The sequence below is a fragment of the Sparus aurata genome, chromosome 19, assembly GCF_900880675.1.
Source record: "Sparus aurata chromosome 19, fSpaAur1.1, whole genome shotgun sequence".
Taxonomy (NCBI): Eukaryota; Metazoa; Chordata; class Actinopteri; order Spariformes; family Sparidae; genus Sparus; species Sparus aurata.
The window spans coordinates 21,146,844-21,170,372 of record NC_044205.1 but is presented as its reverse complement, the minus strand read 5'-3'; the positions used below and the strand labels follow the sequence as shown (position 1 = coordinate 21,170,372).

Sequence of the window (23,529 nt, the reverse complement as noted above, 5' to 3'; positions counted from 1 at the left end):
TACTAAGTAAAATTGTATTCAAAATTGAACATGAGTTTAAAGAAACAAAGATAATCCGCATCAAATGTGCTTAACTCAGCAGAAGTAGAATTCTTTTTTAATCTACAATCATACCTCATAAGTTATTTGTTGTTTATGATTTCTTTCTTTATTATGAATCTTTATTTAACTAACTGAATCAAATAAATGTACTGGAGTAAAAAGCACAATATTTCCATCTGAAATGTTGTGAAGTAGAAGTGTAAAGTAGGATAAAATAAAGTAAAGTGCAAATACTGGAAGTAATTTTATTGTTATTTGCCAGCATTGCTGACAGATGTTTTCAAATGCAGTGAAATACCTTTAAAATGAAATATACAGTGTATAATGAAGTTAATTCATTCATGCATTACTTTCATAAGATGAGTTTGCCTGTGTTTTACAAAAAACAGTCTCTCGGGAATATCTAAAGCCCTTTGGGACTGGTTTAGCTGTGAAGGAGTCCTGTGGGAATTATTGCAGGTATTGGCACTAAGTTGTCCTTCACGACTTTTCTGTAGGGAGATGCTCCAGTGCTGGAGTACTTGCTAGTTGTTTTGATCAATTAAAATGAAACTGTTGTGATGCACTGACTAGATAAAGAAAGTAGTAAGAGGTGATAGGGGTTATTACTTCCTCAAAAAGCAGAAGTTTAGTCGTCTAAATGTGGAAAGAACTGTTTTACCACTGAAAGAGGAAGTTTATTTTTTTGTCATTTCCACATAATCACAAACTTGAAATACTTAACACTCAAGAGTTCAATCAGAAGGTGATCTTTGACCTGTAGGTTCTCCAAACATCAGGTCTATGTTTAACTGCACTGACCATCCCCATCACTAAGAATATAAGATTAAGATCTTAAAAATGAATTTATATATTGTTACTTAGATTTCTTTCCAAATCTACGTTAAAGCTCTCATGAATATGTTAAACCAAGACTGAGCAGTTCATGTCTGAACACCTCTCTGACAGTGATACAAAAACAGAAGTTTGCTTAAAACATTTATTGGAAACACATTTTTTTTTTTACACCAAAACCTGCTTTATTTACAGCAAAGAGGTATAGTAACAACTGTCAAACAAAAGGGACAAGACTTGGTATAATCCAGATGAGTGCAGAGTTCATTAATAATATTATTTACATATTCAGTAAAAGTGCCATGCTGTTTGAGTTCAACAGAAAATCAATGAATGTGGAATCGACCAAGAAGGATCAGGAGCTGAATCATTAAGTTGATACTATTCATCCCACTTTATTGTCTACACACGGACAATGATGCTTGTTGATCGCTTTGCCTGTCTTTACAGAACAGCTGGAGCAGTCTGTCTCTGTATGCACGGTTCAGGAAGAAGTACATCACAGGATCCAGCACGCCACTGACACAGGTCAGCGCAGAGGTGATCCGATTGGCTCTTCCCAGCACCTCGTGTCTCGCTGCGGTCAGATGGCCGTGACTGTGGCTTGTGATGTAGATTACCCTGCTCACATGGTAGGGCACAAATGCGAGCAGGAAGTTCATCACGATGAGGATGATCATTTTTATGGCTTTGTCTTTCACTGGCCGCTCTTCCTGTTGTTTTACCGTCCTCAGTTTCAACAAAATCAGTATGTAGGAAACCACTATGGTGGTGAGGGGAATAACGAATGCCACAACCGTGGAAACCAAAGCCTTGGGGGATGTCTTTTCTAAGTAGAGCTTGGTGCAGATGCCAGTTGAATTGGTGGCTGGATTCTTTTTAGAGAAGAGCACAGGACTCATAGACAGAATAAGTGTTGCCCAAAGTATGCCCGCAACTACCTTCGCATACACAGCCCTCCTAAATGACCGTGACTTTAAAGGGAAAACCACCGCCAGAAGTCTGTCCAGGCTGATGAAGCTCATTAAGTACAGGCTGCAGTACATATTTAAGTAAAAGAGGAAGCCTGCTAGCTGACAGACTACATGTCCAAAAGGCCAGTGGCTGTCAGACAAGTGGTAAACTATACGCATGGGTAAAATGAGGATGTAGGACATGTCTGCTACAGAGAGGTGCCTCAGGAATACCTTAGATGGAGAATCGCTGTCCTGGCGAAAGAAGGCCCAGAGCGCCAGAGCATTCCCAGGCACCGCGAAGATGAAAATCAGGATGTAAAATGTGGAAAAGATAATGTTCTCCTGGTGGGATTCACGGCCATAGAAGGTCTGTATTTCCTCCTCAGAGATGTTCTTCATTGTTGTTGTTGTGGAGATGATCCGCCTGGTCCAGCACAGACACAAATAACCTGTTTTGAGGATGGCAGCCCAGATTTAAAAAAACGTATGGTCAAGTGACTTTTAAATCATTCACTCAGTTTCATTTTGATATAGACCTGAAACCGCATGACTAAGCACGCACTCTGTGATTACAACAAAGACATGACATCAACCCACATGCATCATGTGTCAGTGAGGTTTTAGGAAACAGCATCTGTACTCGGAACCACTATTGCAGCAGAATTGAATCAGTGAACACCAGAAAAAGAACAGCAGATAAGCTACTTTCAGGGTATGTGTTATAAATGTGTTTATCATATAGATAGCTAGGGTCCTTTTAGTAAAACAATATGAAAATGTGCAGTTTGTTTGTTCAGTTGTGAAAATCTACATACTGCCCCTTTAAATGTCACACTTGCAAGAAAAGTTGAATTTTGAGTCCAAACTTGTTGAATACTGGCACTTTGGGATTATGTCAGTTTTTAACGAGTTAGAAACGAGACCCCAAAATTAATATGTCGTCATATCTGTATTTTCTCCTCAGAGATATTCATTGTTATCGAAAGGCATGCGACAAAGATATGGCACCAACCCACACGCAACATCATGTGTGAATGAGGTTTAAGGAAACAGGAACTGTACTCGCTGGGTGCCACTGACACCACAACTGCAGCAGATTTTAATCAGATAAGGCCAGAAAAAGAACAGCAGAAAAGCTACTTTCAGGGTATTTTATGGCCCATTTGCAAGAGAGGTTGAATTTTCAGTCCAAACTCGTCGGGTACTGACACGAGTCCTGGATCGGGTCAGTTTTTGACGAGTTAAGAATGAGATCCAAAATCAACTCTTCTAGCAAATAGGACCTTTGAGTACAGCCTTTGAGTTAATACCGACACTTCCTCTAAACCCTGATAAAAGGCTTTCAATTCTGACGGCAAACAAAAGGAAACAAGACGTTCAAAAGATGAAGATTCAGATTATATTGTGTTGCAAATTGAATGATAAAATGTACAAAAGAGGTGCTACATAGATGAAGCAGCACTAATCATGTAATCATGTAATCCAATGCAAGACTGTGATAGTAGATTTAAGGAATATAACCCTCACATGTGTCAATAATCAGTAATATTATCGAGGATCATCTTCTTACCTGTAATCGTAGAGACACAGAATGCAGAGTTCTACTATGTATTCGCTGTCCGTGAAAGAATTAGAGACAGGTGAAGTGGAAGTGAGAAATGCTCTGCTGTGTGGTGCGTCTCCACTTTCATATTTATACAACAACACACACACACACACACACACACACACACACACACACCACACACACACACACAAACACACACAAACACACACACACACACACAACACATGCGCATCACTGGGTATCACAGGAATTGGAGAGGAAGCCTGAAGCAGAGAATAAATAACTTTGACAATCGATGCATTACAAGCATGCAAGTCTTTATTTTTTGCTACTCCAACACAGTTTTGTCTTTACCACATTGCTCATTTATAGTAGGATTTAAAGCTTTACAAAAAAATGAGAGAAAAACCAGATATTTACAAAAACTATCTGTGCAAACATAATTCTTCTTTTACACCACTCTCCTAAAGTATTTGAAAGGCATGCATACAAATAAACTTTGGTATGTTAAAAAAAACTACTTATTTTCTTAGTAGAAGCATCTGCTGTATGTACATGTGGTAGAACCGTTTTCATCACTTTGTTTTTAGTACAGTTTACATTTAGACAACAATACATGTTAACTTAACAAACCGAGACCAGCAGCACAAACACTGGTCAACACTTCAGCCATCACACGTGTAAATTCCCCTAAATCCTGTGACTGGGTTAGGCCTGAAGTGAGTCATTGTACAACAACTTTGGCAAATAGGCACACTAAAATGAAAACAAAAAAAAACTTGTATTACTCATTTAACCAGTTTTACACATCTGTAAAATAACTTGGCAGTTCATATGGGTGAAAAAAATGAGAAAATACTCTTTGAAAACAGAGGTTAACAATGAATTCAACTTTAAAATGTCTGCATACATTATGTATGCATCCATAAAAGGCATTTACAAGGGCTGCGTTGAATGTCTGGCAACATAAGAAATATAGAAGATTAAATATACTATGGTTATTCAATCTCTGGTTTGAAAAATAAAACACAATTTTTACATGATCATTTGTGATTGTACATCAACTCTATAATCCCTATTCATAGCTACAGCAAGAAAAATAGATTTTCAACACCATAAGAGCCTTCCACTTCAACTACAAAGTGGTAAAACTATATCATTTTTTTTTTAGTTCCATTATAAAATATTTTGTCAGAACATCTGGTACACCTTCAAGAAAGAATCATGATCCAAGTATTTTTCAGAAATGGAAAACGCAACTTAAAGGAGATAAAAGCATCGGTGTGAGAATGCCAGTGTCAAATAAAACATGAACTGGGGGAGTGCATCACTTAATACTTTTACAAAAAATCTTTCAAAAACGACAAACAAGAACCATATAAAATGACACATGACCAGGTCTACCTCCTATGCGGTAAGGCCAGAGGGGCGATAATGGGGCTAGGTAGTGTCCTTAGCTGCTGTGGCTGTTGGGATGCAGGATTTGCCGCTGCTGCCGTTGTGGGACCTGTAGCTGGTGAAGCTGGGGGTGTGTATGGTGCGGATGCTCTTTCCACCTGGGCCCAAAGGTGTGGGCGACAGAGGGGAGGGGGAGGAGGAGGAGGAGGATGAGGAGGAGAATGAAGAGGAGGAGGAGGAGTGCACTCGACCATTCTGAGTCTGCGAGGGAAACGAGAGAGCTTTACCTGTGTGCTGTGAGGCTGTGGGGAGTTTGAGGGATCCGTTAGACAGGGAAGGGATGTGGGAGGAGGGTAGGGAACCGGAACGAGGAGCGTGAGAGGACAGGATGGAGGACTTTGTCACAGAGGAGGAGGAAGAGGAGGAGGAGGAGGAGGAGGAAGAGGCAGGGTTAATGGGATTAGTAGCATCTGAGTTTTGTGCAGACTGGGAGCTGCCTTTAGTAGAGCTAGGATAAAAAGCAGGGATTTTAGAGATGGGTATAGTAGGGGAAGTAGTTTTATGATCCCCTCCCACTCTTTTAGCACTTCCGTTAGCCTGCAAACAGAGATGCCAAAACAGATACTGGTTGTCAAAAAAGAAATCTGGTCAAAAAATACATATAAACGGTAAGACGATGTTAAGAAACTACAAGTTATATACATAGAAAACTACACAAACATTGATATTACTAAGACACAACTAAAAGACACCAAAAAACATATAAAGAAGCTCTGTTTTTACATGAAAGGTGAGACACATCGGACATGTTACCAAGAAAGAGAACACTGCAAGGGTTAGGTAGTGCGATGGCAGACAGGAGGGGCAGCTCTACAGGCTGCCCGTGTTAGAAAGGGTGTTAGGTCTCGTGAAGGGGCTGTGGGGGGAAGTTCATAAGGCAGAGATGCATAAGAAGACTGGAGAGAATTAGATAACAGGGTTAGGAGGTCGAAGGGTGAGCGCGGACAGGGGGAATGTGGGCCAGTATTCCACTGAAACTGACGGTGCAAGATGGTGAGTCGTGGCGAAAAACTCGAGGGGAAGGGGAAATATATCACCGTGGGGGTTAAGAAGCTATGCAGTGATGTTGGGTTTGAGCAGAGGTGCATTGCGAGAAGGAAGGTGCATAGGCGAAATGTCAGTTAGGGTGTGTGTTTTAACATAGCCATAAGCATCCTGGGATTTTGGCGACACTGTTTAGGAACTCAGCTGTGATGGGAACTGGAGATGTGATGACAACTCAAGATGATGACAGGATACGATTCCACGTCTCTTTGCCATTTTTCCACGTCTTTTTTTTTTTTTTGTCACCAACACAGTGAAACCATGAGCAGTGTGGACATGCAAAAGCATACAGTACAGTGATGTTATGGGGTAACAGTCAAGAGTCAAGCATGCCTTCTTGTCAGAGCGGTCTCGAGAGAAACATTAACAGATCCACAGTCGCCATCATGGTGACGTTATTTTTTTTTTCTCAAAACACTTTAAATCTCACAGCTTTGGTAGTCTTTTTTTCCCTAATAATACATGCCTCAAGTTTTCGAATCCTAAACGTTTGCTTCTTCTACTCTCTGGTAAGGCCCTACAGTAAAACTACCTGTCGGAACTGCCTCTGAGCGTCCTGCAGTTTTTGTTGTTTTCCTGCTTTGTCAGTAGTACCCGGCGACTGCCTGGACTTCGCAGACAAAGGGACGGGCATCCGACTAGTAGGGGAAGCGACACTGGCGTTCTGCAAGGGGATCCAAACGAAAAACAAAAGAAGAAATAAAACAAAAGAAGGGGAAAAAAACACACACCATATAGGAAGTATGAAAAATCAAGGCACTGACAGGTCAAAGAACCTAATTTTTACACCTCAACGTTCAATACCAGTGAAAGATCATGCACCCAGTGAGATCATACACCTTAAAGTCAATACACAGTAGTACATGCAGTCAAGAATGAGGAAGATATCAGAGCTTAATCATCATGAGAGTGTCTTTGATGATGCCACTTGCTGAAAACCAAAGAGTTTTAGCAATGATCTGAAGGAGGAATATGGTAGCCAGGAACCCAACAAAATGCCACCCCCAATCATGTCACCATGATTTCACAGAGGGAGAAAGCCACAGGGGGCATTTCCAATGTTTCCAAGCACCTGTGGAGTGGATTAATGATTTTGTAATTTCAGTGGTTAGGGTTGGGGTGAAGGTAGGTTGTAGACAAAAAAACAAGAAGGACCCAAAGCCTCCCGGGAGCAACAAGAGCTAGAGAGAGACCTGTTGTACGGTGCTGGGGGCACTGGGGACAGTGGTGGTGGTGGTGGTAGTAGGGACGACTACAGGGCGAGGAAGGAGCTGAGGTTTAGTCTTCTTCTGCAATGAATTTTTGCTGGGTACCTTAGGGCCTGACCCTCTGGAGGTAGGGAGAGAGGAAGACCTCTTCAGCCCCACTCCTTCTGGGCTTTTCCCATTCCCTGTCTTAGATTCCTCTGTGCCGACTGGCTCCACAGGGGAGTGTGGTCCCATCTCGCTGATGGTGGTCTCCAGCTGCTTGATGGTCTGCTCCAGGCTGTCCAGTGTCTTGTAGGTGTTCTTCCGGATCTCGTTCGTCCTGACTTGGGAGTCCGAGTTCTGTCTCTTCAGCCCGGATGAGCCTGTCACCTTGGTAGTGTCCGCTGAGGATTTTGAGCGCACAATCTCAAATCTCTTTGCCTCTTTGTGCTGTCTGATAGTACCGTCGCCCTCCTCCTCGTCTTCATACACGACCACCTGTAAAGTCTTCTTGCCTGACTTGGAACCAGTGCGGATTGCCTGGCTAAGTGCCGCCAGCTGTTTCTTTGGGAACTTGAACTTGAACTTCTTCTTACCATCCTGCTTGGCGTCACCATTTGACTCTAAATTGCTTCCACTGTCCGAGATTGAGGATGAAGATGAGGATGATAAGCTAACATGGTCCATGCTAACATGTGAGGAGCTGATCGTTTTGCCATCAACCACTTCAGTACTTTGAGCTTTTTCCTGCTGCCCTGCACTCTTCTCAGTGTCAGACTCCTCATCCTCCTCCTCAATACGCTCTTCCGCAAGCATCCTGTCTAGTTCCTCCTCACATTCAAAGATGGTAGACAGGCGCTTGTAAGCCGAACGGATGTCCATTGGCTCATCGAAAATGATGATGACGGGCTTCTTGTTGAAGCCATTATCCTCCGGCATGTTGGGATTTTCTGTGGCGTTCCCTCGGTTAGTAGCGCTTCCTACAGTGACAGTCTGGACACTTCCTTTCTTGGCATTGACCAGATCTTGGTACTCGCCACAGGACAGGGCCTGAACTTTGGTGTTAGTGATCATAAATGCGATGTTGTCAGGGGGTGGAGGTGCCTCCTCTCCAGGTAAGTCAGGACTAAGACTAGCCTCTTCGTTACCCTCATCACAGTTAGCTTTCGGTGGATCAATATCCTCAATAGGAACCTTTTTTGGTGGAGGACCAGAACTTTTAGGTGCCTCTCTTATTGTACTGGTCGTTGTGGTTACCACAGACTCAGGTATTATCTTTTTACTTGAAGAAACATGTAGCTTGATGACTTTGCTTTTCTTTTCAGTGTTAATTTTGTTGAGGATTTTTCCCTTCTCCATTTCTGTGCTGGTCTTCAAGGATTCAGAGCGTTTTATTTGCTTCCTTGGAAGTTTGAATCCCTTAAGTCCAACAGGCTTAGGCGATATAGGTGGAGGTGATTTCGGCGGCGGAGACAGAGGTGGCTCCTGTTGCTGCTGCTGCTGTTGCTGCTGCTGGCTTGGAGAATTGTCATTAACATTGACATTTGACACCTGTGTTGAAGGCCGATCTTGGTGTTCGGGGATTTCCTCCGTTCCCGGCGGGGGTGGTTGCTCTTTGGGAATCTGGCCAGTCACATAGTATATGACCTGGGGAATGAAGAAGTAGCTGTTTAAAATCTCTCAAAATCTTGTACATACATTAACTATGCATGGAAATAATGCTAATAAGTGAAAGTCATACATACCCCTTGGCTCTGTCGGTGAGTGGAATTGCCATTTTCATCTGTGTCTGGATCTTTTTCCTCTCGACTGGGCTCTGAGCTCTGCTAGAACAGTGTGCGAGGGAATAATATTACTGTGCAACTGGTGTGTCAGGCTGTTGTGGGTTAACTGTGAATTCACAGCATTGCAGTAGCATCTACAGTGTCAACGCTGCATTGAGCAATTACCTTCTACAAGGCAAATTACTTGCAGAATGTACCGCTCGGATTGATTCCCGTTTCATAAACATCATTTTTTATAAGCCAACGCTAAATACTGTCCATCAAAATTCATGCAGGGAAAATGAATAAATATTGCTGTTTAAGAGCTAAGACTATAAGCTGCTTTTTTATGCCAGCCAAGTCAGCTACTTATTGGTGGCTAAACCCTGTCTTCTCTTCTGCACTTCCACTGTTGCTAATACTGCAAATTAAGTTTTCTAGTCTCTCTCTTCTGCTTTCGTGTGATTTTCCTGTTAACCTTTATACATCCTGTTTCCTGTCTTGGTCATGCAAAACACTTCTCAGACTGCTCTCAATTTAGTCAAATAATTTTTGGCCTTTGAAGATGCATTTGGCATTTTTACCTAATGTGCAATATTTTAGGTTTCAATATTTACAGTGGTATTTATACAACCGTGATTCAAAACAGGTTGGGACTCTGTCTAAAACATAAATGAAGCAGAATGCCATGATTTGTGAATCCTTTTGGACAAATAATTAAAGCAACAATATGTAGAATTTTTTTGTTGTTTTTTTTTTGCGATCTGGCGCCCCCCGCAGTTTCTAAATGCAACACCACTGTTGTAAATACAAATCCTAGGTCTGTAGAGAGCTTCCAGTTGGAGAACTTAAAGTGAACATGTATGTAGCACTGTGGTCCTACCCTCTCACTGAAGTTACACAGTGCATAAACAAATGATAGAAGGACACCATTCAGCTATTTTAAGGTAAAGACAAAGTTACAAACGATTGCATTCTGTTTTTATTCACATTTTACACAACATCCAAACTGTTTTGAAACGTTCCTGTGAGTTGACACTGAACACTGAAAGATATTTAGATTTCAGATGAATTGCATTCGAACATACCTGTCCTCTTTGTCACATTCATTGGGAAAATCATATTAAATGTGTGAAGTGTTCGACTTAAATATGAAAAAAAAGATAGGGTTGTGCTTGTTATATAGGTGTAAAGCTGGGAAAGCAATCTAAAGTAAAGTTGTGCAAAGACAAAGAGAAACAGAAAATCCCTCAGAATAGTGAAAATCGGGGAGAGTAGCATGCAAAGTGGCCAGACCGACCTCTAGTGAACCAAGTCTGCAAAAACAGGTTGTGTCTACGATGTTTCTCTCAATTGTCAATCATTTGAGAAATATTCTTTGTTGATTTTGCATGAAGACATGTAATTAAAGAAAGACACAAGACGATTTAATTGCCTGTAGAGTACAGTGCCGAGGTCTTTATTGATTTGGAGGAAGAGACAAGCGATAATTAAATCAGTGGCACAAAACACATCATTGTCTGGTCCAGACGCACAAAAGACACAGCATCTTTTCAGAGGCTTCATTTTATGCAGACTTAATCCTGAAATATTCAAGCTGTGATCTCCAGCAGAATCACAAGAGGGAAGGAAACTGAGGCAGCAAGGAAAAGGTGCTTTTTGGAGGCAGCTGTTACAGGTTTCTCTCGAGCCAAAGCAAAGGGTGCAAAAAAGTTGTAGAAGGGTTAAGACACAGCCATCGATTGTATCAGACAGTCGGCAGAGGCAGGCAGTTAGGTGGGTAGCCACGTGTCGACGAATATTTTACCTTTTTCTCTTTCAGGGGCAATATGGGCCCCGGTCTTAGCTCTCTGATTTGGGGTTCAATTCGAGTGGTGGGTTCTACCACATTTTTCACCCCTACATCCTTAACTGTGCACTTCTGGAAAACCTAAAGAGTGGAGAAAAGTGAAGGGGGAATGGGGGCAAGGATTTTGAGGAGGAAAGAAGTTTGAGTGTCTTCACCTTTAGCCACTGCTGTAAAGCCCCACACGTGACAAAGTTAGATTCAAAAATCAAGGAGTTTGGAGGTGGTCGGTGATCATCCTTTGCCACATCCGGGGAAAGACACCCTCCCTCAGAAAGAAATGATAGGCAACCCACACCCACAACACAGAAATCCAGCAAACTTTACACCTATCGATTGTCATTGTTCGTATGTTTGTGCATGTATGCATGTTTGTGAGTGCTTGAGTTGCATCGTACCTGGAGCTCTGCCATGATCTTGTCCCCTTCATCCTCCTCTTCTGCGGTATCAGAGGCGGTGACAGGTGGAGGCGTGGCCGGCTTCGGCTTGGTCTCTGGTGGAACCTTGGTGGGCTTGGTTTGGGGTGGAGTGGGAGGTGGAGTGTCCTCTTCGACCTCCTGTTAGAAGTTATTGGAGGGAAATAATTTAGTAATTCCAAAGGTTATTCAAAAGGATAAAGGTCGCATATTTAGTTTTTGATTATATAGTCGATCCAGTTGCAATTAAAATACTGTGAAAGTGTCAAAACGATCAATCAAGAAAAAAAATGCACAACACCCAAAAACTGAGAATATCGAAAGACAGCAGTATTCTCTACATTTTTTCTTTTTAATGTCTCATTACTGAGATTACAATCTGCAGACTGACCTGAGAGGAGATGGACTCCTTCCTGCTGGTGTAAACCACCTCGCCAGAGCGTGTGGTGGTCATGCCTGAGCTTGAGCTGGGGAAGGTCTTCCTCGGAGGTGGTGGTGGTGGGGACTTGTTGGCCTTATCAGAACCCTGCTTGGTGAAAATGTCGATGGGGGCCGGCTTGGTGGCGGTCTTGGAAGGTCTCTCCAGTGCAGGCTTGGCTGGTTTCTCCATCACAGGCTTTGGGAGCTTCTCAGGCCCCTTCTTGGCTTGTTTGTCAGACTGAAGCTCAGACTGGGGCTCTTCTGTCATCAAAATAACAGAGATTAAGTGATACGTGTTCATGTAGAAACAAAAAATAGAATTTGCTGTACATTATCTACACTTGGGGACCATGTTTGTGTCTTAAAATTACATTCGTGTTAGATTTGTACCTGTTGGTGACTCCACAGGGTTCTGGATCTCTGGTTGTTTCTCAGCAGCAGCAGTAGGAGGAGGAGGCAGTCCTGGGTTCTCTTCAACGTCCAGACTGGGAATGCCCTTCATCATGTTGGCCTGGGCCTCCTGGAGGATCTTTTCAAACTCTTTCCCATCATAGTGACCCATGTTCTGCCTCCGCTCTTCCCACTCCTTCTCTGCTGCCTATGACATAAAAAGACGTAAAGAAAGAGAGAGTTCCTAAAAGTCCTCTCATTCTGGAGACGCTGAGTAAAATAATCGTAATCCTATGACAAGCACTGACAATCGGAAGGTTATCACACATACCTCTATGGACATTGCTCTGCTTTTGCTCTTGTCGTGACTGTTCTGGAGCTCCTCTATGACAAGACCCTGATTAGCAGTGCCGTTGCCATTATTCACCAGGTTCCCATGTGTCTTCTTGTGACGGGCGGGACTCGGTGGATCCAAGGCCGCCCCCTTGGGAGATTCCCGGCCTTGCCCCTTGCTCGGGTTGGGACTGGGGACCTGAGAGGGGTTGGGGGTGAGCGGTGGACTCGGCTGAGCTGTCAAGGCTGCAGACTGCTGGGACTGCTGCATGTGAACCGGGGAGCTCTGGACATGATGGATGACCACCGGAGAGGAGGGCATCACCTCTGATCTGATGGTGGAGCTCTGCGGCTCCAGCGAGGGTGATGCGGAGCCTGACTGGGCTGACGGTGGGGCAGCCTCTGCAGGGGGTTCTGCTGATGCTGCTGCTGCTGAAGTGCTGTTGCTCACTGGGACATTAGCGGAAGGATCGGGTCCTTTCTGAGGGCCCTCTGAAGCAGATCTGCAGAGAGGAGGGAAACAGAATGCCATACAAACACTGGTAAAACAGGGATCTTCAGATTTTCTGCTCGTTCAACAACTTAAATTCTACCTTACACTGACAGAAATCTATTTTACAACCAAGATTAGCAGTACTTGAATCTTTTTTTTTTTGTCTCCTAACAAGACTGAGAACACATCGAACCCTGTAATGAAGTCGACAAATAACGCTGATTAATTCTGACACGAGGTCAGCTGTGATGCAATGTCTCACGGTCTGGCAGCCGGGCATGCATCGGGTAAAAGTGTCATGAAGTGAGAGGGAGAGAAAGGTCGGGAGTGAATTTGGTATATGTGACATATTAAAATGGAAATGAGGCTCCGCCGTGTCCACCACATTAATTCACTTATCGGTCCAGTGAAGGCGATGGACGCCACACTCCTCCGTCCACACCGAATGACCTCTCTGATGGGATGGAGGCCGGCTTTGCCATATAATCAAACAGTACAATCTCCCACATCACAGACCCCTGTGTGAGGCTCTGCGGAGTGCTTTTTGTTTTCATCTTCAATTCCCGCTCTCACTCTCTCACCTCCTCTCCCTGATCTCTACTTAATCTCCACCGACCAAAATATTTTTTTACTCTACCTTCTCAGACCGCTGAGTGTGTCCGTCAGGCTCTTGACCCTTTTCAGCATGCTGTCAAGTTTATGAGGCTCCTCCTTCAAGAACTTGACAGCTTCCACTTCCACCCTGAGCACAGCCCGCATTCTGGTTTGGAGGGCCGGGAACTCTCCTGAAGAAACGCACAGAGGAACATGGTAAAGGAACTGTTTTCGACCACGTCAATCTTTTGAAAGTCTGGCTTTTATTTTACGTTGTTCCAAAGTGAAAATATTATTTGTTGTCTTACCTTTGAGCCCCGCCAGAGATTCTCCCACCTTCCTCAGAGTCACTGCTCCCTCCTCCACGTCCTTCAGGGTCACAACTCTGTGTGTTGCTGCTGAGTCTTTCTGCAGAGACACTACAAACTGCTCCAGATCGCTGCAAACAAAAAAGCCAAATGGAAAGGACAACGACCTTTAAGCTGAGAGACAGAGTTCAGTTTTTCTACACCACTGACCAAAATAAAGTATATGCAGTATTGCTCAAAGGCAGAAATGAAAACGGAATGGAAACTAAATGAAGGATTTGATGTAAAAAAAATGTATTCCACTTCATGGACTACTTGTTCCTGTTATATTTACGTTTATCTAGTTGGGCACGGGTTGATTAAGAGGTAGATTTTCACACTATCAATATTTTATTTACACTTTACAAACACCAGGGGGCAGCACACAATCACTTATCTTAAAGATCATACAGTGATACTTAATGGGCAAAGGTGAGATCAGGTGTTGGTTCAAGATCCATAAAAAAAACGGGGGAATTCTATTCAAAACATGCACAAGGACCAACACTGACAATAAACATTTCCACTATGCATTTCTTCTCTCTGTCTACATTAGAGTCCTCAGTCTGGATCAGATTGGATCTCATCCCCAAACCACAAATGTTTGCACGCTGAACAAGGTTTTTTCTTGTTGTTGTGAGGGAGCGCTTCCTCACATAGAAAACATATCGTGCCCGCTTCACAAGCCGTCCCAGCGGCTCGGGGAAGAAATGGCTGCTCCGCGGGGAAATGTGGCGAATGATAACATTGTGTGCAGCGTTTGGATTGCGTGAGAGGGTCTAAAATGGTGCTTCATTGTGGCCAGGTACCCTTGAGAAACCCTCCTTTTATAGAACTCCCCCGAAAGGGAGTGGGAAATGCAGTGAGGAGACAGCGTGTTAAAGGCCCCGCTATGCCAAGCCATGATGATAATAAGAATGATGATGGGAAATTCCAGCTGAGGACAAATTAAACTGATTTTCCTTTATTTTCCCATGGACAAAAACAGACAGTACTTCTTTATTTTGTACATATCTGAGTGGCAGCCAATACCAGATACTCCAATGACGCACTTAGAGGGGCCGGTTCGCCGCAAGATCAAAAACACATATTTTTTCCTCTCGTCTGTATCTCAAAATAATGCACAAACCCTTCAGTGAGCATCTCCACGCAGGAACCTTCTTTTCTTTCGACAGAACAACACTTTGTTACAGCACAAAAGGAAACTAGCTAGCTGCTTAGCTCAACGGTACAGTTCAGTCGAGGAGGACGCCATTTATGTCTCCATGCCGCGCTGTCACCGGCACGAGCCTCTCGTCCATGTGTAGATGCGCCTTCCTCCTGCCCGTTACGGCGCAACATGTAAACAAAAGCGGCGTCCTTCCCGGCTGAGCTGACGTTAGCTAGCTTAGTTGGCATGTTTCCTTCTGTGCGGTAATACAGCTCAGTTGAGTAGGAAGAAAAAAAAAATTCTCACAGGAAACCGCTCACAATGAGGTTGCCAGATTATTTCGTTTATTTATTTTAGTAACTGGGTCATGACTGCTGGAAAAGAGACATCGCCTGTTGAGCGTTTCAGATGTACTTTTTTTTGTTTTGTGCCTGGAGACGAGTGCCATCCAGTTTCATTATATTTGAGATAAGGCCGACATCTCCACAGCTCATTTCTCAAGATTTGGCAACTCCCACCAAAACAATCTAGATGGATAAATAGCTCAATGGCTCTAGGTAGAATGAAGGTAAGATGAAGAATATTCATATCTGATTTTGAGGTGAACTGTCCTCTGTTTTTTATTTTTGCGGGAGGTAAAAAAAGGAAAATCAGGTCCAAATCAATCTGAATGAAATAACAGCACTACAGGTGAGAAGGATCTTTGGGTGAACTGTCTCTTTAAGACGGAGTGGAGGAGGAGTTGTTGCATGTTTTTTCATATTCTCTTCAATTTACTGTGAATTACTGTTATCAGCTGGAACTATCTGCAGACAAACCATCCTTTTATAAAACCCCAGGCACTAATTTGTTTCCTTGCTTTTTTAAGTGTTCCTGTACTTGGATCTTGCAGCAAACGATTCCCCACGCTGTGGTACCACTTTCATAATTTAAAAGCACAGAGCCTTTCTTTGTGGCCACATAGTTAGAAAATATTACCAAACGTGCCCTTACAGGTCATGATGGATTTAGTTCTCCTCTTGAGAGGCCAGTGGTTTTCACACCACATTCTCCCACTGGTCTTAAAGCCAAGCAAGCCTAATTACCGAGCCTTATTTAAAGAGCCAGCAGCCGTGTTTTGCTGACTCACGACTGGCTCGACACCAAGGGTAACAGTGAGTTTAATCCACTGACTTTCGCCTGTTCATTTCCCAGTTCTCCGCGAGCTGCGATCATTGCGTTTATTAAGACGACGCCGCTTGACCTTGCCTGTAAACATCCAAATAAAAGGATTCAATTACTGCTCCCTGTTGGCAAGAGGAGGCAAGAGAATTAAAATAAAGAGCAGTGCAGTGAGAAGTTACTCCACAGTTGGGTCTATTGTTCTGGGCTGCTGTCTCGGAGAGGCAGGCACCGCTTGCCTGTATAAACCTGTGGGCTGTAATTTGGAGGGCGTTGGCTTGTCAAGGAGTTTAGGAGTGAATAGCGTAGGTGAGCTGATAAAAAAATGAAGCCTTTTGGGGATTTCCTATGAATGGAAGCACCTTGACTGGGTGTGTGCTTAATCGCCTTTAATGCTTCTGCAGGACTCTCCTGAAAGGAGTAAAATCCCGAACAATAAACATCCAATAATGAATGCAAACAACCAAATCCATTTTTAGACTGTATGCAACAGGAACTTACCCGAGCTGAGTGAGGACACGCTCCTCCAGACCTAAATACTTGTGCCTGTCCTCTTCCACCAAGCCCTCTGCCTCTGGACAGGGTCCTCCAGACCTCGCATGGCTTCTGCGAGTTTAACACTAATCTCCTGCTCTGCCCGCTTCAGCTGTATTCGCAGCGCCTCCTGGTTCTGGAGCTGAGCGGATGCACGCAGTGGGAATGACACGTATGAGGACCTGAACTTGCAGACCAACACACACATACACACACACACACACACTCGAAATTCATTAAAAAAGGAGAAAAGAGGTCTTGCCTGCAGCTGTCTCATCTGATGCAGTTGCATCCTGAGGTCAGAAACGTTCTTCCTGAACTGCAGGAGGTTGATTTTGAGAGGAACTGAGCTTTTGTCCGATGGGGCTGCATTGGTCTTGGGAGCCAAAACTGGGGAACCACCTGTATATCACGTGGGGGGGGGAAAAAAGAAAAACAAGTTACAGCTTGTTGCATGAAAAATGTTACCCAATAGCACCTAAACAAATGAGGTTTATTTTCATTCATATGCACATGCTGAAACTCGTCTGCAAACATGTTTTCTCTGGCAACACACCAGTCGGACTTTCAGATCCTTATGTTTAGGAGCGATTTCCTGAACTCTCTGTGGCTTTTTCTCTTTCCAGGCACAATAAGCACATACACCAGCACTTATACTGGCTGCACCTCTGAAATGCCCGTCAACTGATCATGCCATTTTCAGTCGCCGCGAGGGGCAAGGCAAGAGGTTGAAACCATGGAAACCAGGGGAGCTAATATTTGTGGTCTGAGCAGATAGTCCCTAAATAGCCAACAACAATAATAATTCAATTCAATCTTTTCAAAAGCTCCAGCACAGGCTAGACTTTTGACCCTACTGGCTTTTTATTTATTTTTCCGACGGACATCTAAAAGCAGAGAAGGGAGGACTGAGTTCCTGCTTACACTTCAAGTAATAGTTAACTAATGCACGACTAGTGTCGGGTCAATTTGACTTTATGGAATAAACTCACACTTAACAGATCTTCGCTTACTTTATAAAGATACTGATATGCAACCAAACTAGCTGGATTCGATAAAACCTGATTTCAGACTCACGTTTTTGCCCGACCTCTCTGACAGCAGAATATACCAGTAGCTGTTCTCATAGATACATGAAGTTAGCTTTATAATACCAGATGGAAAAATGTAAATAATAATCATAAAAATACAAAGTCATCGAGACTGACTTTTTGCTTATAGTGAGCAACAGGTATGTGGGGTGCATCCTGCATTAATTCAGGCATTAAATTACCATGAGTCATGCGATAGTTATGGTAGTAGGAGTCATTTCTCTGTAGTCGTGACATGTTCAATGTGCAATGAGCATTCACTTCCTAATACTAATACGTCAAAGCGAATAACTTGTCCATTGCCAGTTTAAGTATATGATCTGTGCTCTTATTGAAAGGTGCTGCCCATTTTTCAACTGAGATTTCGTTTACCTCCGCTGCACTGGGTTTGAGGCAAACATCTCAAAGATGAATATCTCCAAATGTGGGCAAATAAAGCCAAAACTATGTGCTTTTGCTGGGTACCTCTGGAGGTGAGTGATAAAATATTTGTTTTGTAGTTTGGGAGAAACCATCCCCACAGACATTAGGTCCATTAGAGAAAGTAGTGTCCCTGCCAGCAATCGGTGAGGAAATGTTCAAAGTGCACTTTAAGCTCCGTTGACACAGAGGCTCGCCCTCTTGCTGAGGCAGTGAAAGAACAAACTTTTTGTCTTCATAATCCCCAAAACTCTCTCCCTTACATACCACCTGACAGCCGCCTGGACCTGAAGTACAGGTTACAATGCACACTGCGGCTTGTGTTTTGGCCCTTGGGGGGACACGACGTCCATCAAAATAAGTGCAGGCTACGCGGTGACAAAACGGAGACGCATTTTGAGAGATGCTGGAGAAAAGTGGCAGCGATTTCTCACGTTTGATGTAGAGGCAGTTTGGCGGGATCAAAGCCCGCGCTGTAACTTTACTGATGTTTTTCGAGATTCACTCAAGCACGACATGACAAGTAAATCCCTCTGAAAGCCACGTATGAAAGGTGTCACGAGACACGAGATTAGCTCGCAAGACACATGAGCAGTGTTTTCTCTCTCTGCCACTGGTGAGGTTGCAGATCTTTTTTATCAAACCTAGATCTGGCCACAGACCACTGCAGAGCCGAGATTGAATCGCTGAATCATCTTGGCAGGCTTGAGAAGTAATAGCGTCTTGTTTTAAGTAGCGCTTTGAGGAGCTCGTGTTAGCTCTGCTGGCTCTCGCCTCTTATCTCCTATTAAACTGGACGTACAGGGGAGAGAATTGTAAGGAAAAATGAACTGATGACAAGCAAAGAAGCCTGACTTTGTTTTCTCTCCCTCCAGTGCTGCTCATTGCAGACTGTTGACTGACACTGATGTGCGGGCTTGTCTGCACAAGACATTATGGTGGTAAATCTCTTGTTTAGAAAGGCAAGAAGTCATGAAATGGAGCAGAATAACAGCGATACCAACCTGAGCTATGGGCGCTGTGGGCAGGAGACGAGGTCTTCGGTGGTCTCTCACTGAAGCCAGAGAAAAATTCATAAGAGCAGGATTTTTCATTATGAAAAACAGTATTTTGGGCCACTTTAAAATCCACACGTTAGTATTAGTAGGAACAGACAACAAAGTATGATGGGAAAAGACTGACAAACCAGAGAGGTTAACGTGATGTTAATGATGTTAACGAGCTTCATTGGTGTTTAACATAGCGTAGAAACATAAAGTTCACTGCAGTCACAGACCTTTATAGACAAATTGTCAAGCAAACATTAACACAAGGTCTCCACAGAGAAGATCGAAATGCAAAGAGTTGACGTGCAGCCAGATAAACCATACATAGTGATCATTTATCTGAAGAGCAAATGGCTTTAAAATTAGATTCACAGTCAAACCTATTTCCTCTTCACCAGATGCGATTATTTAACCTGAATGTTTGATACGGCCATTATAGAGGGGATACTTTATCTTTCCCACTCTGAGGCTTTTCATTTGAAACTCCATTTCCCCTGATGCCTCACTCTGTCCTATACTGTGATTGCTTACCTTGGAGGCTCCTTGGTGCCACTAGCGTTTGGCCCCTTTAAAAGTGCATGCTGAACAAGGCCAGTCAAGCTGGCAATCTGGTGCTCCATTGCCTTCATTCGCTCTCTGCAGAGACATCAGAAAATTCTACTTTCAACACTGAGGCCTATTGGATATTACGACTGCCACTAGAGCAAATAGGGCTGTAACAGATAAATCAATTCTATTTTTAATTAACTGATCATAAATCTGTCTGTTATTTTATGGGATTACACATTGCAAATTGATTTGCAATTACGGCCTGAGTAAATATTGACTCCAGTCAAATAAATAGTTTCTGAAATACAACAGTGCAACAGCACTTGACTCAGTCAAAAAGAAAAAGCTCGAGTCCAAATGGGATAAACAAGATGGATGACTCAAGACAAGAAAAGGACCCGGAGATAGACACCGAGGGTGTTCGAGTCATATTGTTTTTGAATAAAACAAGAGTGTGTCCCATGTGGCGACCGCTCAGGAGAGAATGAAAGGACAATTGGAAAATTACACTGCCTTAAGAAAGCCAAACACCAGAGGGGTGAATAGGGAACCTTACACTGAGATTGTTTGGTAAGCCTAGAGGTTGGAAAAGAGAACAACTTTTGTTTTCAGATGTCATCAGTTATCCTGAGGAAACATGTGGGGCCGGCTGAGGACACGGCGGGGACTGTGGTTTTAGCTGTGCTACAGACAATAGACAGACACATGGTCTATGTGAACACAACGATGTCCAACAGAAGGTTCATACAGCATATTTCCCACTAATAAATCTATGACAGCTCCAGAGCGCTGAGTGTAGGGACTGTGTTTATATTGAAAGTTAAGTACAGTACTTTCCCATTCAAATTCCTCTCTCTTTACCCAGATTCCCAGGGCATTTTTTAATGGAGGTTGTGGGCTGCCCAGGTGGTCCGGCCTGATCTTTTTGACTGATTGGGCCATTTCAAATACTTATTCAACCTGGTCAATATTTTCTTTGGTTTTCCTGGGTACACATGTAGCCTCTAAAACCACGTTTGCCTGGCTAAGTGGCCGTCGCTGTCTATGTTTATGTGCTCTCAGTCAGAGTAGAAAAACCTAACCCAGGTACCAAAATGTCTGCTGGATTATCCAAACTGAACAGACTCGACGGGGGGATTGTTGTTAGAACAATAGTCGCAGACTGAGGGAAAAATATACAGTGGGTTAATGGGGTCTCCAGATACTATCCTGTTTCAGTGGTGGTAGCTATGTCTGGGTCTCCACACTCTATAATAATCAAAACTGTAAGCTCCAGAGCTTGAACAGAGACTGTGAAAACAATGGTCAGATAAGCAGAACCGGTTGGATACACAAACCAAACTGATGCATAATCATGTGCTGGTCGTAATGTGCAGCTATCGACACTCAAGACAGTGAGAGGTTATATTCTTGCCTTCAGTCATGGATGATGGAGGTCAGAACCAGCAGCTCATGGTTAGGGTGAAACTGGGATGCAGAGTTAGTCCATGCTCCCATGCAATATCTTAATCCTCATTTTGACAGCCCGCCAACCCATTTTATGATCCATCCGGTCCCCGTGGTGCTTACCGTGTCTGATGGTCATTGACAGGTGGGATGGGCCCCTGAAGGTGACCCTGGAGGTCTGCAACCACAGGTGATCCCATGTTGCTCCGGGGCTTGGTCCCCGCCACTTCCTCCTTCCTGAAGGACTGGCGCACAGGTGAGCCTCTCTCCATGGGAACGGCATGAGGTGGCATGCCATGAGGAGGCCCGCCATGAGGAGGACCGCCATGAGGAGGACCGCCATGAGGGGGGCCGCCATGAGGAGGCCCGCCATGAGGAGGGCCGCCGTGGATGTCAATCATCCGTATCTCAGCCATCCGGTGAGGGGATGGAGGAGGAGTCTTGGAGCCCAAAGTAGGCAGCTGGCTGTTTCTAGACTTCTGCCTGTAGAGCGAGGGGTGATCCATAGTGTCTGTCGGGCTGCCGTAAGAGCTTGTGGAGCGGATGGAGGCACGGTGAAATCCGCCAATGCCATGATCTGAACCATCAAGCCCGGGGTTGGGGTGTGGTCCGTGGGCCGTGGCTATGGTCATTCTGCCCTCTTGGAGCAAATACGGGTCTGCATACAACCCCTCATTTCCCCTGGTTAGACTGTGGCTTTTACCGCCCAAGTCCTCATCTGGCTTGACATCCCGTCTCTCCAGGATAGCACTGGGACAGGGCGAGTTGGAGCGGGCCTGAGGATTTGCGGTAGACACTCGGTCCCTTGGGATCGTAGCGCTCCCAGGTATAGAGCCCTGTCGCGGGCCAAAGGGGATTCTGGAGGGGGACGGGGGCATGGAGTGGGGACTTGGGGGTAATGCTCCCTGAATGGGGTGGTGTAGCGGGGGCTGTCTCAGAGGGTGCGGGCCGTCACGACCGGCATGCACCATCTCGCTGTGCATCTGGAAAAGAGCATAAAAACATAAACATGATATTATAGCCTAAAATCATAAAAACTTGAGGTCATTACTGCAAATAATGCATAAAAAGTACAACAAAAAAAATCTCTCAATTTGGTCAATAAACCAGACTGCATATTTCTGCTCGCTTGAGGGCTTAGGATACTGTTTATTTTGTATATATCCTGTATTCCTGGACTGAAGTTACCCTTGAAATAAAAACATTCGTGTAGCTCAGTTTACACTGTTGTTTTTCAAAGAAAATAGACCATCAGCAACTTTTCCAGGAGCAGAAGATAGTTACTTGCAAGGCCACCATTCCCGGGTACACAGTACAGCAATTGACTACTGGATGTTAAATACCCAAAAGGTTTCTGTGAAACAATGTGACAATAAATCAACATGAGATTATTTCTCTGGGTGGAAAGATAGTTTTATTATGGTGGCTGATTTACTTTTTTTTTTACAACTTTCAAAACAAACTGTGACTGCTCTCCTGGAGATGAGATTGTGGTCTGTCTGTGAAGCACGTGCACCTTCAGGGCATGAGGGCACTTGGTTAATTTGCAACAAGATCTGTCTGGCATAGTCTGTTTACACAGTCGGGTAATGTGGGCTGCCGTTCTTCAGCCCAAAAAACCCATCAAGGACCCCTTGCAGGCTGATGTACAATAAGCGTAACCTCATCTCACCAGAGTGGCTTTCTGGGTTAAAAGAAATGAGTGCTGAGGCCAAAGGTGGTAGAACTACAAACTAAGAGGTTAAAAGTACACAGTGGAAGTAAATGGAAGTCTGGTTGATGTGGCGAACCACCTGCTGTGTCAAGTTTGACAAGTTTCACTGTAAATATGAGCCACTGTCGTTTCATATTTCTTCACAGTTAGCTTTTTGTTGAATCTTTGCATTAACCTACTTCCTGTTCTTCCATATTGAAAGCGTACTTAAAGAGAGACAGTAACTTTGTAAAGAGGAAATAACACAGTCTGACTTTTACAATGAAAAATACAACCTGGAGATGGCTAATGGTGGCTAACAGAAGCTTGAGGTAATTCTGATTTTTGGGTACAATCACGAACTTTGCCGTTGATGGCAAACATTTCCTCACTATTATCAACAGACGAGGCCTAGTTTGAGTTCAAACCCGCAGATTCATAAATGCAGCGATGGAAACTATGCCAGCTTTGAACATGAGAAACCATATAGTGAGTTTATTTATTCCAACCTCGGGTTCACTTCCATAGAAGTAAACATTTCCCTGCGCTAACAAGCATAACCGGAATACAGTGTAAACAGTGAGAGAACCCGTGTGTGATGTGCTCGGTATGATAGCGCTGTGCGGGGGAGTGTCACATGCAGGGTTGATTTCAGTTCATCTTTCTTCCTGTCTGAATTGCCGTCCCCGTCAAACAAAAAAGCTATTGTTCCTTCCAGGTATGAGTCACGGGTAACACCTACGGATGAG

The 23,529-nt window shown here is 43.9% G+C and overlaps 2 protein-coding genes across 3 annotated transcripts in view; both read right to left on the bottom strand.

Moving 5' to 3' along the window:
* Positions 1-1,007: 1,007 nt before the first annotated feature.
* On the bottom strand, positions 1,008-3,505 carry LOC115569720 (uracil nucleotide/cysteinyl leukotriene receptor). 2 transcript variants are annotated; one of them, XM_030397772.1, is made up of 2 exons: positions 3,403-3,505; positions 1,008-2,281 (listed from the first exon to the last, which is right to left on the bottom strand). In XM_030397772.1, the coding sequence occupies exon 2, from the start codon at positions 2,229-2,231 to the stop codon at positions 1,272-1,274; it is 960 nt and encodes a 319-aa protein (XP_030253632.1). In that variant the 5' UTR covers positions 2,232-2,281; positions 3,403-3,505; the 3' UTR covers positions 1,008-1,271. The 2 variants fall into 2 exon arrangements, with proteins under 2 accessions (XP_030253632.1, XP_030253633.1); XM_030397773.1 differs by having other exon boundaries at positions 1,008-2,256; positions 3,403-3,499.
* Positions 3,506-3,695: 190 nt separating this feature from the next.
* Positions 3,696-23,529, bottom strand: part of kiaa1217 (KIAA1217 ortholog) — a 94,257-nt gene continuing 74,423 nt past the window's right edge. Inside the window, 14 exon segments of the mRNA XM_030397897.1 lie at positions 3,696-5,394; positions 6,434-6,565; positions 11,096-11,254; positions 11,505-11,794; positions 11,924-12,131; positions 12,255-12,759; positions 13,387-13,534; positions 13,652-13,782; positions 16,503-16,566; positions 16,569-16,677; positions 16,798-16,937; positions 19,051-19,100; positions 19,624-19,728; positions 21,211-22,070. Coding sequence (XP_030253757.1) covers positions 4,840-5,394; positions 6,434-6,565; positions 11,096-11,254; positions 11,505-11,794; positions 11,924-12,131; positions 12,255-12,759; positions 13,387-13,534; positions 13,652-13,782; positions 16,503-16,566; positions 16,569-16,677; positions 16,798-16,937; positions 19,051-19,100; positions 19,624-19,728; positions 21,211-22,070 — 3,456 coding nt within the window. The 3' untranslated portion in view covers positions 3,696-4,839.